This window comes from Camelus ferus, chromosome 24 (genome assembly GCF_009834535.1).
Source record: "Camelus ferus isolate YT-003-E chromosome 24, BCGSAC_Cfer_1.0, whole genome shotgun sequence".
NCBI lineage: Eukaryota > Metazoa > Chordata > Mammalia > Artiodactyla > Camelidae > Camelus > Camelus ferus.
In genome coordinates, this window is record NC_045719.1 from 5,935,060 (window position 1) to 5,951,488 (window position 16,429).

Consider the following 16,429-nt stretch of genomic DNA (forward strand, 5'->3'; position numbering starts at 1 on the left):
GGACTCCAAGCTAAAAGGATCATGCCTGGTTGTCTGGTGCCTGGTGCTGAGATGATTAGGCCAGAGGAATATTTCCTCCTGGGGTGCAGATTGAGGAGGTGTGGCTCTGAACTGGTCAGAATTGGCCAGCTCCAAGGCATGGGGGCGGGTAATCTCTCCCCAGCCAAAGAGGTTTTTAATATGTCAAAACATCATAATATATACAGAAAATAAATATATAAACAATACAGGTAGACTTGCTAAATTTTTGTGTCTTGTACACTAAATAGAATCATAAACTCATAGGCATTTTGATTAGGGTAAAACTTTAGAGGTCATACAGATGTCCTTAACTGGGACTCACAGACTTGCAAGGGGTCTGTGATTAGAACTGTATTTCAGTATAACTGGTTTCTTTGGTAGGCTCATGTATTTTATTTTATTTTATTTTACACATTTAAAAGCATTAATCTTAGAAGGGGCCTCTAGGCTTCTTTTGCCAGTTTACCAAAGGAGTTTATGGCACACAAAAAGTTAGGATTCCTCTTAATTTTAAGATGCAGAAACTAAAGATTTACCAAAAGCCTTACAGTTAGTTAGAAGCAGAAGAAGGCACTAGGATACAGGTCTTCTGATGGCTAACCCAGGATTTTAATTAGGGTGTAGGCTAAGCTGCTGAAATTAAAGTTTATTTCTGTCCTGGGGACAGTTGGTAGGCTGTACCACACCAGCACTGAACAATGACAAATGATCATTGAATTCTGCCACAGACCAGCAACTGATAAAGATACCTGAGTGTCTAGACCAACTGAAAAATGGGTCAGATGTCCTCCCTCCCACACAAAAGCATTTTGGGAAAAGTCAGATCTTGTGAGGGGAAGAGAGGGGCTAGCCCTCTGGGTAAATCACAGTATAAATGGACACACTGGAAGTTATCAGCGAGTACGTTTTTTTTAAGCCAAACCACCTGGATAGACCTGGCTAGATGAGAACTGAATAGAGTCTTTGCCTCTGCTCCCAATTGTCTTACCTGAACCAGGGAGTATCTCTGGTGACTCAGAAAAAAGCTTAAGTTGTGCCTTGATGATTCCCTCTGTGGACTTTTTCTGGGAACTCAACCTTGTCCAGGGTTTCCTCAACAACGTTCCTCAGCACCCACACCCAGAATTGCGGCTCTGTGAAGGTTTAGGCCAGACTTCACATGACTCACCAGAGAGGAGTGGAAGGGACTGAAATTTGAAATTCATGATTAAGCCAGTTTTCATATCCAGAAAATAAGGGGAGAGTCTAAAATGTATCAGATGTTGATGTGAGAGAATTGAAAAGGTTGATGGGGAAGACAAAATTGGAAAGACAAATTTCAGCAGTTGAGTTGTGAGTGTAACTTTTAGAAAAAGACCTTCCTCAGAAGTGTGTTTTAAATGGTATGTTTTAGATTCTTTATAAAAATCTTTACTGAGATGTAATCACTCACCACTAGACTGAACCATGCTAAGTGGACAATGCTTTCTAGAATATTTGTAGAGTGTGCACCCATCATCTACAGTCCAGTTTTAGGACATTCCCGTCACCCCAGAGAGATTTCTCATGCCCATCCCTCTCTCATCCCCAGTCTAGCCTCTAGGTGGCCACCAGTTGACTTTCTGTCTCTAGCTTGTCTTGTCTGGACATTTCTGGATATAGTATGTGATCTTTTACTCCTGTCTTGTTTCATTGAGCATATGTTTGAGGTTCTTTATGCTGGTAGCTTGTTCCTTTTTATTGCTGACTAGTACTGCTGTGTGTGGCTATGCCTCATCTTGTCTGTCTATGCACCAGTTGATGGGCAGTTCGGTTGTTTCTGTTCTTTGACTCCTGTGAATAATGCTGCTATAAATATTTGTGTTCATATTCATTTCTCTTGGGTAGATACCTACAAGTGAAATTGCTGGGTCGTATGTTAAATTGGTGTTCAACTTTTTGAGAAACTGTCAAAATGTTTTAAATGACATTTTATGTGGTTTTTTTTTTAACTTTGAGCTACATGAGGCCATTTCAGTGCATTTTTTAGAGCTCTGATATTTTTGCTGCTTAGAAAATAGCTTCTGAACCAGAAAGATCAGTGTAGAAAGCACCAGATGTCTGCAGAAACACATTCCAGAGCTGCATACATTTGGCCAGGATTTTAGTGCATAGATACTATGTGTTCTTTGTGAAAAACAGATAATATAAATAAGAAAAAAAGAAAAGCCATCATAAGTCTATCATCCAGAGATATCCAAAGTTATCATTTTCTTACATATTCTTTTAGAGTTGCATACATTCTTTCCTCCCCCCACCCCAGAACACACAGATGGCGGAGGGAGAAGGTGATAAAGTGATAAAGGATGGGATATAAGTGTCATGGAAATAGAATTACAAATAGCAAATGAACATACAAAAATTTTTTCACTAATAATCAAAGCAATAACATTGAAATGATAATGCATTTTAATCTATCACACTGAGAAGATTCACAAGATTTTTTAAATCCACTGGGATGGAAGAATGGAGGGACCAGCACGTTGCTGGTGAGTGTAAATTGGTTCCATATTTCTTGGGGTGCTTTGCCACTGTGTATTGATAGTGTGCATTTCCTACAATTCTAGTTCTAGGAATTTAAGTTGACATAGTTGAAAAAAAAATATTTGTTTGGGGGAAAATCTGAAAGGAATCTAGAGACCCACCAATGGGAGTTGAAAATAACATATAACAAATATTCCATATAAACAATGGAAATGCTGCAGAGCAATGAAAATTAATGATGTAGACCTATACTTCTTAATTTGAAAATATATCAAGAAAAAAACAATTTTTGTGAAAATATATAGTCCAATCCCACTTTTATTTAAAAAACAATCACTTTTGAGTTTATATAGAAAAAAAATCTAGAAAAATCTAGGCCAATATGTTAGTACTAGTAATCTGTGAGTTACGGAATTAAGGAGAATTTTAACATATATTTTTGATTATCATATGTTTTATAAGCTTGCACTACTTTTACAATAAGGACAAACAATAGAATTACTTACATCTTGAAAAAAGTTATTAAATAACCTGTGTCAGAGGTCGGACCATAAAGAGTATCAGGCTAATCTTTGGCCTAATTAATCAAACCTACAAAAAAATTTGGCTCTTTGGAGGGTTGGCAGAAGGAAAGGTGGAGGCTAAGAAGAGGAGTGACGCTGACCAAGAGGGTGCAGTGGGCCAGACACTCCGTGACAGCTGCTGGGAGCCAAGGGCACAAGTGTGAAGCAACATAACACGGTTTTCAGATCTGACTTCCAGCAGCTGCTGTACAGAACCTTTTTCTTTGAAAGATTATGAAGCCCGCACCACAAATGGCATATTCCAAACAATTTTATAAAAGTGCTGAGAAATGGCTCCTTAATGCCTACTGTCTACCAGGCTCTATTACATACAGTGGATGTATCTATCAACACCAAGGTTACTAGTTGTTACATTATGGGTTTTTAGCTAAAAAAGGACATGGCTGAGGTGGCCAGCTGTTCCCCTTGCAGCTAAGCAGCTCTTAGTCCTGTTAATAACTTCAGCATCTCCACCTCCGTCCTAGCTCTGCCTCACCTTCACCTTTAGCAGGCCTTCTCCCCACCATCCAGTGCTCTGAAAGTCTGGAAGGAAAGAAGTTTCTCCCCACCCAAATGCCCGTTTGCTGTTGCGTAGCTTGCCAGGATTCTGCAGTATGTTTTAGGTACCATGATTTAGTTATGTTTTCCTGTAGCTTTTATGCAGGAGATATTATCCTGCAGGTTCATGGGTTCATAAAGGTTCACAGGGCAAGAAACAGAGTGTTCAAAACCAAAGCGATTTGAGCTCTTCACAGATAATGCACATCTATTAAATTCAGAAGCACACAAATATCTCTGCAGTGTTAGCAAGTGTCTTGGTAACTTGTAAGAGGTACAGAAGTGTGGCTCATAGGAAAAGAAGGTGTTTATTCAGTCAACAAGAGGGTTTTCCCTTGGGTGAGTGGCTCCCACATGTCTCAGCCTCCTCTCCTACTAATATTAAAGGGTTGACCAGATGCCATGAGGAACTGGCAAATGTAAATCCATTTCCCCAGGGACTCTGCCTCTTATCTTAATTGTCCTCATGTAAAAGCTATGAACTGGTTATTTTTATTCCCCTTCCTCTCCTCTTAAAAACATTCTCAAGTCACTAATTTAGCTGTGTACATACTGCTGAGGGGACCCAGTGTCAGGGGAGCCCATTTCACGAACAAGCACTGCCCTCTGTTTCTTGTATAGTCCTGGACTTCTACTAAAGCCAGATAAACTAAGGTCAGATGTGGATATTGCATCAGAGTTCCTTTCACAAGTATTTTCAGTTTGGGAACAAACGTTTAATTAAAATAAACGGTTTTGTTTCTTTTCCAAAATGGTATTCCCAGCATAGCGATGGGCAAATCTTTGTGATTCTTATTCTCTTGTGGATGTATCCAGAAGGTGACAGAAGGGGCTGTTTGTTCCCTTTTGGAGCAGTTCATAGTTTCCAAGTAACGCTGCACAATAAATAGCTTAAGAATAGACTTTCTGGGAAATTTTACATTAGACTTTTCTGATAGCAGTCCCTGACATCTCCGTATTTATTTTCTTTTAGAATATTTTGGCAGGCAAAGGCCATGAGGCAAAGATCATGGGCCCTTTCTAACATAGTGTTCTCGGTACTGATGGTGAAAAGCACACACTGTTATTTTGGTAAGCAGATTACAAAACTGAAGATTGCTCTCCTGGGGCCAAAGACGTAGCCGCTGCAGTGTGTGGTGAGAAACGTCTGCACTAAGGCCTTGGCCATTTGGGCTAACAAGCATGTCTGAGAGGGTGACCAGGACCCTTCTGTATCCCCACAGATGCCGAAGCAGAGATCAAAGGAGCCCCAGCCTCTCCCTTGGACGTGGTGTGCTTGGATGCCAACAAAGATTATATCATCATCACTTGGAAGCAGCCAGCTGTGGACGGAGGGAGTCCTATTCTGGGATATTTTATTGATAAGTTAGTATTAGTTTAACTTCAGTTAGAGTGATTTGACCATAGAGGTGCCTGCTTGCTTCCTCCCACCATTTCTATGTGAAGTGTTTTCTTTACTGGTCTCCCCCCCCTCTTTTTTGTGTATCTGTCTCTGTCTGTCTCTGTCTGTCTGTCTCTCTATATATATGTACACATACCTATCTATTTACCTAAATTCCAAAGATAACCTTTGAATTTTACTACCAACCCAAGTCACTAATTTGGCAAGAATACTATGAATCTGTACACCTAATAGGGGCCACTTTGGAAATGAAATAGCTGGTATTCTGTATACTTACTGTCCATATTCCTCATACGCCAGTGATTTAAGAGTATTAAGTGATTTAAAGAATAATACTTTACGAATACTAACAAAATCTCATTTACATCACAAGGTTTAAGTTTGACAAAGAAATAACAGGTATCAATAGTATCAAATTACGCTTTACCTACAAGTTCTTGCTGTTTACTTTCTCCAAAATTTAGAGGCTCTGCATTTGCAGTAAATGGGTCTCACACATGAATTATCCGGTGAGTTTGGCCAACACAGACAACAAATTTAGATGAATGACCCAAATGCATCATTGTCTGACTTGGTTTCTTTTCAAATAGTTGCTCCAATTCTCTTCCATTTTTGAGTAATCAAATCTGACTGTAGAAACCACTAGGGACAGATAATCTGTGCCACTGTAGTACAACGAGTTTATAGGAAGGTGGATTAAACCTAATATTTATAAGCAAACAGTAGATATATGCCAACTGGGCTGAGTACCAACCAGAGCAATGTTTATAAGCTACACACTGTTTAACTGTGCATTAAATGTTCCCATGTTATTCCATCATTGAGGAAGTTTTAGATAGAGTCTCTTTCATCCTTACAGTTTCTGCATTATTGTTTTTGGCAAACACCCCAAAGACTTGCAAACTTTGGTCAATGAAAGACCAAGGACAGTCAGTACATTTTGTTTTCCTCTTGCCTTAGTCATAATAAAAATAACCTTGTTATGGTTAATATTTATTAAGCATTTGCTCCGTGCACTGTTCTAAACACTTTGTGTATATTTACCATTAACCTGTAACCACCTGTGGAAAGGTAGGTACTGGTGTTACAAGTAAGGGACAAGGAGCTGACCCGTGGCCACATGCTGCGCTTAAAGGTACACAGGTAGTAAGCAGCGGAGCTAGAATTCAGGCAGCAGCCTGGCTGTCAGTCTTGTGTTCTTGCTGCTCTGCCACGCCGCGGAGGTCTCCAGAGCAGCTGCTCCCCACCCTTCTTTCTGCCCACGTGAGAGTTTGGAAGCTCTAGGGTCGCTGGGTCCCTGAGACAGTGTCTGCCCAGGGAAAGAGGGAGAGTCCTCGCAGCACCACTGGACACGGGGCTGTTTGAAGCTTTTCCCAGCCTTCTCAGCTCTCTCCCATGCCCCATTCACAGCAGCTCCAGGATTCCCACAAAGGAGGGTTTGGGGGAGGGTGGGTGGAAGGCAGATGGATGGACGCCATCTTTGATAGCACTTTATATAAGGTTGAGGAAAATGTCTGTTTATCTCGAAGGATGGAAGGGTGATGTGAGGAAGTGAAGATAAGCCCCTCACCCCAGCTGCCTTTGCCCTGCCATTGGCAACCCCCTCCCCCATGAGAATCATTTGGGAATTATACCAGCGGGACAGAGAGCCGTGCTGGAGAAGTGATGTAAACTAAAAGTGCAGTGCTCTGCTCATAAAAAAAATGAGTTAACACTGGTGCCAGATACTTTAATTATACATAGGGCCCCTAAACCCCTATTGATTAGGTCAATAGCATGGTAAGAATTGTCATCTTTGCCTCCTGGGATGTGACCAGTCCATCCCCAGGTACTGACTGCTTTAAAAGCCCCAGTGAGAAATCAGAGGTTCCAAGATCTTAGCCTTCCCTTGCCAGGCCTGAGAACTTCCCTGTATCTCATCAGTGTCATCTGTTAAGAAATATATTACAGTACCCCTCCCTCAGCCTTTCCACCCACACAGCATGTAGTGACCATCAGGGAGCTTTTTCCAGGCTACAGTATAAGTAGGAATCTTCCAAGGTGTTAACTTTCCCAACAATTGTTCCATTTTTAAAAGAAAATGCCTGAAGAAGACAGAGAAAGAAGTCAGTAACGGTGGAATTGAAGACATTACCTGGGGAGCTGTTTTGGGAGCTGCTCCCCCTTGGTCTCTCTGATGTAGATTGTGCTGCCTGCCTGCTTCTCACCTGCCCCCACCCCCCCAAAGCACCTCTGCTTAGCACACAAGGCCCCTCAGCTACCTGTTTAGTGAGGTCAGAGGATGTATATGTCTTCGGGGAAGATCTGAGGCTGCTTCCTTCCTGTTGAAGAGGACACACTGCAGTTGAGTGGAACCCAGTGCCTGCAGTTACGTAGCTGTCGAATTCTGCTTGAGCTGGATGTTAGTGGAGAAAGGAGCTGAAGCAGTGGGGTGGGTTTGCAGCTCTGGAGCCGTCCACCTAGCGTTCCTTCCTTTCATGTTCCTCCTCATCACTGTCTCCCCCTTAGATGTGAGGTGGGCACGGACACCTGGTCCCAGTGCAATGACATACCTGTGAAATTTGCTCGTTTCCCAGTCACTGGATTGATAGAAGGTCGTTCTTATATATTCCGAGTTCGAGCTGTGAACAAAACTGGAATAGGCCTGCCCTCTCGAGTTTCTGAGCCTGTGGCTGCTCTGGATCCAGCTGAGAAAGCGAGACTTAAAAGTAAGCATTTTTCATTTTTCAGAACTTTCTCGAACTTTTTTTTTTAAATGAAACTGCAATAGATCCGATTACAAGGTTATTCCTCCCCCCTCCACTAGAGGGAGAAGAGAATAAGAAATCCCTTATTGATCAGAAAAATCCTATGGGGGTGGGGGTGAAAACCAAAAAGTATTTGTCTTTGACTCATCTATTCTCTAAGGGCTTTATTTTATTTTATTTTATTTTATTTTTTGATTCAGAAAGTTTTGCCTTGTTAAACTGAATTCCACACATTGAGTTTGAAACGAAATATGAAAACCAAGAGCCTGGAGAGCATTTTTATTCATTCTGTTAGCACACTTCAAATAATACTTTTCTTTCTGGTTCAGTTTCTTAAAATTATAAGGTAATTTTCTTAACCTTGAATTTTTCCCTTAGAGCATTAATATCCCAACACTGTGAGTTTCTTTGTATCAAAGGAGAAACACATTTACAACATTATATCTGATCTGTACTGGAGTTTCCATATTAGAGAGTCAAAAATAACCTTTCCATACCTTTAGCCTTCAAGTCTCAATGTCAAAATCATGGTACATGAATTATGTTCTGCATTTATTTCATGGGAACCAATACAGCATCCTCAATAATAGGGCCCATGAAATGACATTAACAGAATTGTTGGAAGTTCACATTTCAGTCTGTACCAGATTTCTCAACCTTGGCCCTTGGCCAGGTGACTCTTTGTTGTAGGGGGCTGTCCTGTGCTTTGTAAGATGTTTGGCAGCACTCCTGGCCTCTACCCACTACACGCCTCTAATACCCCCACTCTCCCATTATGATAATCAAAATTATCTCCAGACATTGCCGAATATCCCTGAGGGGCAAAATCACCCTGGCTGAGGGGTACTGGTCTATGTCCTATTCGCAATATTATTTTTGACCTTAAGTACATGTAGTGGCATCTTAAAAATCTAAGTAAAATAATGCCACTTTCTCTCTGGAGAGTTTTTCTAATCAGGCTCCTTGATTGCTTTCCAATCACTTTTCACCATCCATCTAACTTCCCTCCCTCTTTCCTAATTCCATCTCATGCTTTCATTTACTACTCTGTTATAAATTTCAATGAAAATAAGATTTGTTTGAATTGAAAATAAGTTATCTTGCTTATCACTCTCCTGTTTTTGCACAAACTCTGGTGAAAAGTCCTTTGATTAAAGCAGGAGTTGAACCATTCTCTTTCTGATGTCTTTCTGATTATCACAGAAATGAACTTCCTCTTTGACTTTATACTGCTTGTCTCACCCATTCCCTTACTTGGGATCTAAATTGCTTTCGTTTGTAAATAACAGTTTAACATTAATGGAAAGAAATCGCTTTCACTGAGCTTTACCGCAGGATCAGCGCCCCTCTCCTCTTTCATCTTTACCATGACAGATAAATAATGGCTGGGCTTACGGTTGTTGCAGAAAGGTTTCTCCTAATTAGATGCTCTCTCTTAAGAAGGATAAGATAGCCTACAGGTTTCAGGAGACACTTGTTGAACAGTATATGAACATATGTTTACCTCGCTTGTGTAAATACGGTTCCAGAAACGTGGACTTGGTCCAGGCGAGTTCTGGGCTCCAGCAGGTTGAGTTGTTTGAGGACAGGGGCTGTGCGCCCCACAATACCGTGTACGTGCTTGGTAAAGATCATTAGGTAGGTATGTAAGTACACTAGTAACAACCCGTTCGTGACTAATCTGGCCAGTTTATCAATTTCTCTGTGCATTTGAACTGCATTTGTGAATGTTTCTGATTTTTATATTTATCTCTGTCAGGTCGCCCTTCAGCACCTTGGACTGGACAGATCATTGTCACTGAGGAGGAACCGACAGGTAAAAGCTACCTCTTCCCCAGACAGAGTTGCTGATGTTCTGCTATGCAGCTTAGCTTTTGTTGTGGAGGGTAAAGTGTATAGTCTCCAAGATGTTTTGGAAAGAACATTCTGAAATATTTGGAGCTCATGAATAACTTATACTGTCAGAGAATCACTTAAAAAAAAAGCTTTACTGAACTGTAATGATAGACACTAAACTGCATGTCTGTAAAATATACAATGTAATAAATTTTACATGTGCAAACACCTGTGAAACCAACACCATGGTGAGAGTAGTGAACATATCCGTCACCCCTAAAATTCCCTCATACCCGTTTATAATACCTCCTTCCCACCCCTTCCCCATCTCCAGGCCGTCACTGATCTGTCTGCTTTCTGTCCCTATGGTTTGTGTCCACGATTTTATATAAGTGGAATAATACTCTTTTTTGCCTGATTTCCTTCACTCAGCATAATTCTTTTGAGATTTATCCCTGTTGGTGCATGTATCAGTCCATTTCAATTTATTTATCCCTTTGCCATTGAAAGCTCTCTGAACCTCCTTGTTAAGTGTTTTTGTGGACATACATTTTCATTTCTCTTGGATAGATACCTAGGAATTGAATGAATAGGTCATATGGTAAATGTTTGTTTAATTTTTAAAGAAATTGCCAATTGTTTTCCAAACGGTAGTACTATTTTGCATTCACATCAGCAGTATGTGAGAGTTCTGTTTGCTCCACAGTGTCACCAGTACTTGGTATGGTCAGTCTTTTTAATTTTAGCCGTTCTAGTGGTGGGTGCATAGTGGTGTTTTATACCATAGTGGTATTTCATAGTAGGTGGATAGTGGTCTTAATTTGCATCTCCCTAATAATCTTGAGCATATTTTCATGTGCTTTTTGCATCATGTTTGACACCTTTGCCAACTCCAGGTTCACTCAGATATCCTTTTATTTTTCTATAAATGTTGTGCATCAGCTTTTGCATTTCAGTCTATGATTCATTTCAAATTAATTCTTTCTGTATTGTGTAGATTAAGGGCCTAAGTTATTAATATTTTGCATATGGCTATCCAATTATTTCAGCAATATCTTTTGGAAAGATTATCCATTTCCACTGAATTGCCTTGGCACCATTGTCAAAATCAATGGATTGCATATTTGTAGATCCATTCCTGGAATCTTTTCATTTTCTCTACACCAATACCACACAGTCCTGATTACTGTAACTTTTATACGCTTTGTGTTTCTTCTTCTTCTTTTTTTAAGCTTCATAGTTTTGAAGTCAGGCAGTATAAGCTCTCTAATTCCCCCCCCCCCCCAAAGTTGTTTTAGCTATTCTGAGTCTTTGCATTTCCATGTAGAATTTAAAACCAGCTTTTCAATTTCTACCAAAAAGCCTGGTGGGATTTCAGCTGAATCTTCTATATCCTTCATGATTTTCTACTTGTTTTATCAATTATTGATAAAGTAGTGATGAAATCTCTAACTAAATGGTGGATTTATCTGTTTCTTCTTGTAGTTTTATCAGGTTTTGTTTCATGTATTTTGAGGCTGTGCTATTAGATGCATAAACATTTTTATTGGTATGTCTTCTTATACATTGACCATTTTATTATTGGAAAGTGACCTTTATCCATGGTAATACATTTCTGCTTGGAAATCCACTTTGTCTGCTATTATTGTAACCATTCCAGCTTTCTTTTGATTAGTGTAGGCATACAGATGATTTCCATCGTTCTACTTTTAACCTATGTATCTTTGTATTTAAACTATGTTTCTTATAGGCAACATATCAATGGGTCTTGCCTTTTTATGCAATCTGGTAATCTTTGCTTTTTAATTGGGGTTTTTGAACTATTTATATTTCATGTGATTATTGCTATGGTTGGATTTAAATCTACCATCTTGCTATTTGTTTTCTTTCCACTCCGTATTTGGTCTTTTTTCTTTTCCTTTTTTTTTTTTTTTTTTTCTGCTTTCTTTTGGACTGAATATTTTTTATTATTCCATTTTATCTATGTTACCTTAGTAGCTATAATTATTTGTTTTGCTTTTATAGTAGTTTGGAATTTATAACATACATCTTATGACAACCTACCTTCAAGTAATATTATACTATGTCATGTGTAGTATAAGAACTTAAACAATATTATTCCATTTCCCCCTCTTAGTCATGGTGGTGCTGTCATACGTTTTATTTGTGTATGTAATATCAGCTCTATGATACAGTGTTATTACTTTGCTTCAAACAGTCACTTATCTTTCAAAGAAATCTACAATGTAAGAAAAAAGTTTCTAGTGTTCATTCACATTGTTGCCATTTCTGTTGCTCTTTATTTCTTTGTGTGGATCTGGATTTCCATCTGATATGATTTTTTTTTCCCACCTAATGCGTTACCTTTAATATTTCTTGTAGTGCTGGCCTGCTGGTTACGAATTATTTTATTTTTTGTATGTCAGAGGGAGTCTGTATTTCATTTTCATTTTTCAACTATAGCTTCACTAGATATAGAATTCTAGGTTGACAGTCTTTCTTTAAAGAGGTTGGTCCATTGTAACAGACCTGCACTATAAGAATGACTGTTAACATTTTTTACCCTGTCATTCTTACTTGTGTTTCTCTGTAGATAATACATCTTTTTCCCTCTATCTGCTTTTAAGATATTCCCTTTATCACTGGTTTTAGAAATTGATTATGATGTGCATTTGTGTAGTTTCCCTTATATATCATGTGCTTGAGGTTTCCAAGTTCCCCAGATCTGTGAATTTATGGTTTTCATCAGATCTGGAAATTTTTTCACCATGATTTCTTTACATATATATTTTTTATACTCCCCTCTCTCTCCTCTGCTTCAGGAACTCCAACTACATGCCACTGGAAACCACAGCTCATTGATGCTGTGTTCATTTTTCCTTTCAGTCTTTTTTTCTTTCTGTTTTGTATTTTGTATACTTTCTACAGCTACGTCATTAATTTTACTATTCTTTTCTTCTTCAGCCTCTAAGCTACTGCGAATTCCAAACAGCTTATTTTTTTTTATAAAAGACTTTGCAGTTTTTATTTTAGAAGTTAATTTGCATTATTTTCATGTTTTCCATGTCTTTAATTATCATCTTCAATCTTTGTCTTCCTATCATGTGGAATATACTTACAAAAACTGTTTTATGTCTTTGTCTACTGATTCTGTCATCTGTGACATTTCTGGTTTTGTTTCTGTTGATTGATTTTTCCTCATTGTGGATTGTATTTTCTGGCTTCTTTGCATACTTAGTAGTTTTTTAAGGCGATGCCAGACACTTTGAATTTATGTAGTTTGGTGCTGGATATTTTGTATTTCTGTAAACACTCTTGAGCTTTGCTCTGGGGAGACAATTTGATTCTTTCAAGGGTTGCTTTTGTTGGGTGGAATCAGAGCAGCCTTTAGTGTAGCAGCGATTTGGCTGCAACACAGAAGTGGTACTTCTGAGTAATTTATCAGATTCCTCCTGAATTAGGAGATTTCCGCTCTGGCTGGTGGCAGTGTGAACTCTCCCGGGCCCTTTGAGGGCTTTGAGGATTATTGTCTCCAACTCTGTGCGTGTGGGTTTCCCCAGCATCAGGTGGTTTCCCTGCATGTGCTGGCCAGTCCTCAGGAGAACGCTGCAGTCTGCAGATCTCTGAAGCTTCTGTCTGTGCGCAGCCCTTTCCTCCAGTATTCTTTCCTGACTCTCTCTGTGGACTTTGCCCTCCCTGGGATTCCAGCTTCTCCTTCACTCAGGGAGACTGCCAAGCTCCACCTGGGCTCCTCTTCCTGAGCTGCTGCCTCGGAACTCTCTCCAGACAGTAAGCTGGGACCGTGGTAGGGCTCACCTAATTTTCTATCTCTTGGGTATCATTGTCCTGTGATGACTGACGTCCAATGTCTATACGCAGTCATTTCATAAATTTTGCCCAGTATTTTAGTTATTTCACATTGAAGTTTCACTCCAATGTTAAGAACTATGGAGGGGCTAAAATTTTACCCACCTTATAAGCTAACAAGTTTCCTAGCATGGTTTCATGGATGCTGACAAAAGGCAGGAGACGGCTGGGCCGGGAGGACTGTTACCCACAGCACAGCAGGCAGCATGAGCTTTGAGTTCTTCCCGGGCTTGCCTGCTTCCCCAAGCTCCACTGGGGGGTGTGGCGCAGCACAGAGCTCTGCGCCTCAGCTGAGGAGTCTTGCGCTTGGGAAACCCCCGTCTTGCAAGGATGCTGCTCACCAACCTGCTCAAACCTTCTGGAGAAAGATGTCATTATTCTGGTTAGAGAGCAAGTCAGCTCCCTGCTCTAGAGGATATACTAACTCTATATTCTAAGGCTGTTTGCCATCCAGACATCCTTGAAAAGATATTCTGCCAAAAAGCTGATAGAAGATGTGCAGAAAACGTAACTTGTGTCATTGCTGCTGTTTTTCAAGACCATAAGGAAATTAAAATTTTCAAGCAAAGAAAGTATAATTGTGGCATTGAACAAACGAACATTGTAGGAAGAATTTTATAGACAATGTACTTCTTTATCCTGCGGAGCCGTAATTAGCTCTTCCTCCAGTGGGAGAGAAGCATCTGTGACCCTGGTTGTCCTGGGCATCCCAAGCATGTGCTCCTCACTCTTCCTTGTTGTTTTTCAGAGGGAATTATTCCTGGGCCCCCTACAGACCTCTCCGTCATCGAGGCCACGCAGAGCTACGTGGTGCTGAGCTGGAAGCCGCCTGACCAGCGTGGCCACGAGGGCATCCTGTACTTTGTAGAAAAGGTAAGACTCTGGGATCAGCTGAGCACCTCTTGCCACTTCCTAAAGATTTCTTTGAAGAAGTGAAGATTACATTTTCATTGTGCCCTGAATTCTTTAAACCCTTGTAAACTGTGAACAATGTCCCTGGAAAACTGCATATCACACAGAATTTTGCCTGAAAGTTCTGGGGGTTTGTGGATCCCTGAGACTTCCCCATAGACTCCTAAGAGGTCCACAGACCCAAGTCATAACCCATTGCAAGAAGAGAAATGTTCCTGGAACTGTAGATTGCCTTTTTTGCAAAAATATCATGGAGCTCAGTTAAGTTTCCTTAAGTCCCCTCTCTTTTATCCTTAACACTGCTCCCTGACCATTCACTCTCAGAACACCTCAAACACCCCCCGATAGTTAACACAAGAGCACAGATATCATGGGAATACAGGTGTAGGCAAACATCTGCAAATTAGGTAACAACGTAAAAGCGTTCCATGCAACCATCTTTATGGCCTTTAATTGTTTTAGATCAGCGGCTCTTGAGAAAATGATATAGGAATTAAAAATGCTAGGGTCTGTGGTTTCCTTTATTAATTACTTTTCTTTGATGAGGGTGTTTGGCTCACATCTTTGAGGCGCGTGCCTCCCTTCCTCTCATCTCCAGCATATTGGTAGCAATAGGTGGATCCTCTCTCTTCAATGTACAGTGGGGACATCTTTGAAGAATGTCTCATTTTACCAAAATAAATTTACAAAATTTACTAAAAATTTACATTTTTATTAATTTTTATATTTTCTAGATATTAGCCACAAATAAAATACAACTTGAGTAGTATTCTTGATTAAAATTTTTTCGTCTCTATATTTTTCAAAAGAGAGCAAGACGAAGAGTGATAAACATTCACTTCCTGATGTTTCACACCCCATACCCCCTGCCTCAGTGAAGTTTTTTTTTTTTTTTCAATTATTTTTTTAATGGTGATACTGGGGATTGAACCCAGGACCTTGTGCCTGTTAAGCAGGCACTCTACCACTGCACTATACCCTCCCCCCTGCAGTGAATCTTTTTGAAATGCTCCACACGTAGTTCTGAATAAGCTCCGTGACAGTAATTACCATCTTTCTTATAAAAGTGGCACAGTAACAACCTACTTAGAGGCCTTTTCTTGAGATGAGTCAACTTTGGCTTCTGTTGAGCATTTCCTCTGGTCACATAAACTTGAATGTCTCCATGAAAGTCTCCAGCTACTCCAGACCTAAATACACATGAGTCTGATTAAAAACTGAAGTGTTCTCCCACCAGTGCACCTCACTGTATGGAACAGAGGGGACACTGTATGGAACAGAGGGGACGTTTATGAGTGCAGCATGAGCAGGAAGCCTGTACAGGCACAGCCAACGGACAGAAGGCCCAGGATGTTGAAGACCCAGGGAGCAGAGCGTGTCCAGAGACCTGGGGCACATTTACAGAAGAACTGTCCAAATTCCAAACCGTTCTCCTGAGCCAAGTCTCAGATTGTTTCTGATGACCCCCTTCTGAGGGGGCTGTTCCCCTGCTCTTGTCCTGTGGCGCGTTTCCACCGGAGCGTGTTCACGCCCACAGCAGAGCTGCCTGTTTGGTCAGCCCTGGACTTGCACTTCTTCATGGTGCTTTTCCCCTGGGATTTGCCTGCACGTAAAGCACAGACTTGTCTGTCAAGGGAGGGGGTGATCAAGAGGGCCTTTCTGAGGAGATGGTATTTGAGCCTATATCTGCGTGATGCTGAGTCTTTAACAAAACACAATTAAAATAATACAGCTTATAACAGCATAATGGAAACGTGAGTATCTAACACAGCATGTTAAATTTAATTACCTGCCCTAAGAATTAGAAAAAATAACTGTCATCTAAATAAATTTAAAACTTTTGTAAGGAGACCAGTGATCTTATTTAGTTAATAAAGGAAGTGATGTATTAAAGCAGCGTATTTGTCCAACAATACCAAGCCATATTTGGTTTAGATAATCCTCTGGACTTCAGATGTTTCAGCCCCCATTTCCTCCAAATCTCTCCTACATTTCAGCTTGCATAACAGTTAGTAGTTTTG

General features: G+C 40.2%; 1 protein-coding gene across 3 annotated transcripts in view; it reads left to right on the plus strand.

Moving 5' to 3' along the window:
* The window catches only part of MYOM1 (myomesin 1), a 104,849-nt gene that overhangs the window by 38,449 nt on the left and 49,971 nt on the right, over positions 1 to 16,429 (plus strand). For all 3 annotated transcript variants that reach the window (XM_014567359.2, XM_032467449.1, XM_006194328.3), the window contains exons 11-14: positions 4,868 to 5,009; positions 7,555 to 7,754; positions 9,553 to 9,609; positions 14,245 to 14,369. In XM_014567359.2, coding sequence (XP_014422845.1) covers positions 4,868 to 5,009; positions 7,555 to 7,754; positions 9,553 to 9,609; positions 14,245 to 14,369 — 524 coding nt within the window. The remainder of the gene's footprint in view (positions 1 to 4,867; positions 5,010 to 7,554; positions 7,755 to 9,552; positions 9,610 to 14,244; positions 14,370 to 16,429) is intronic.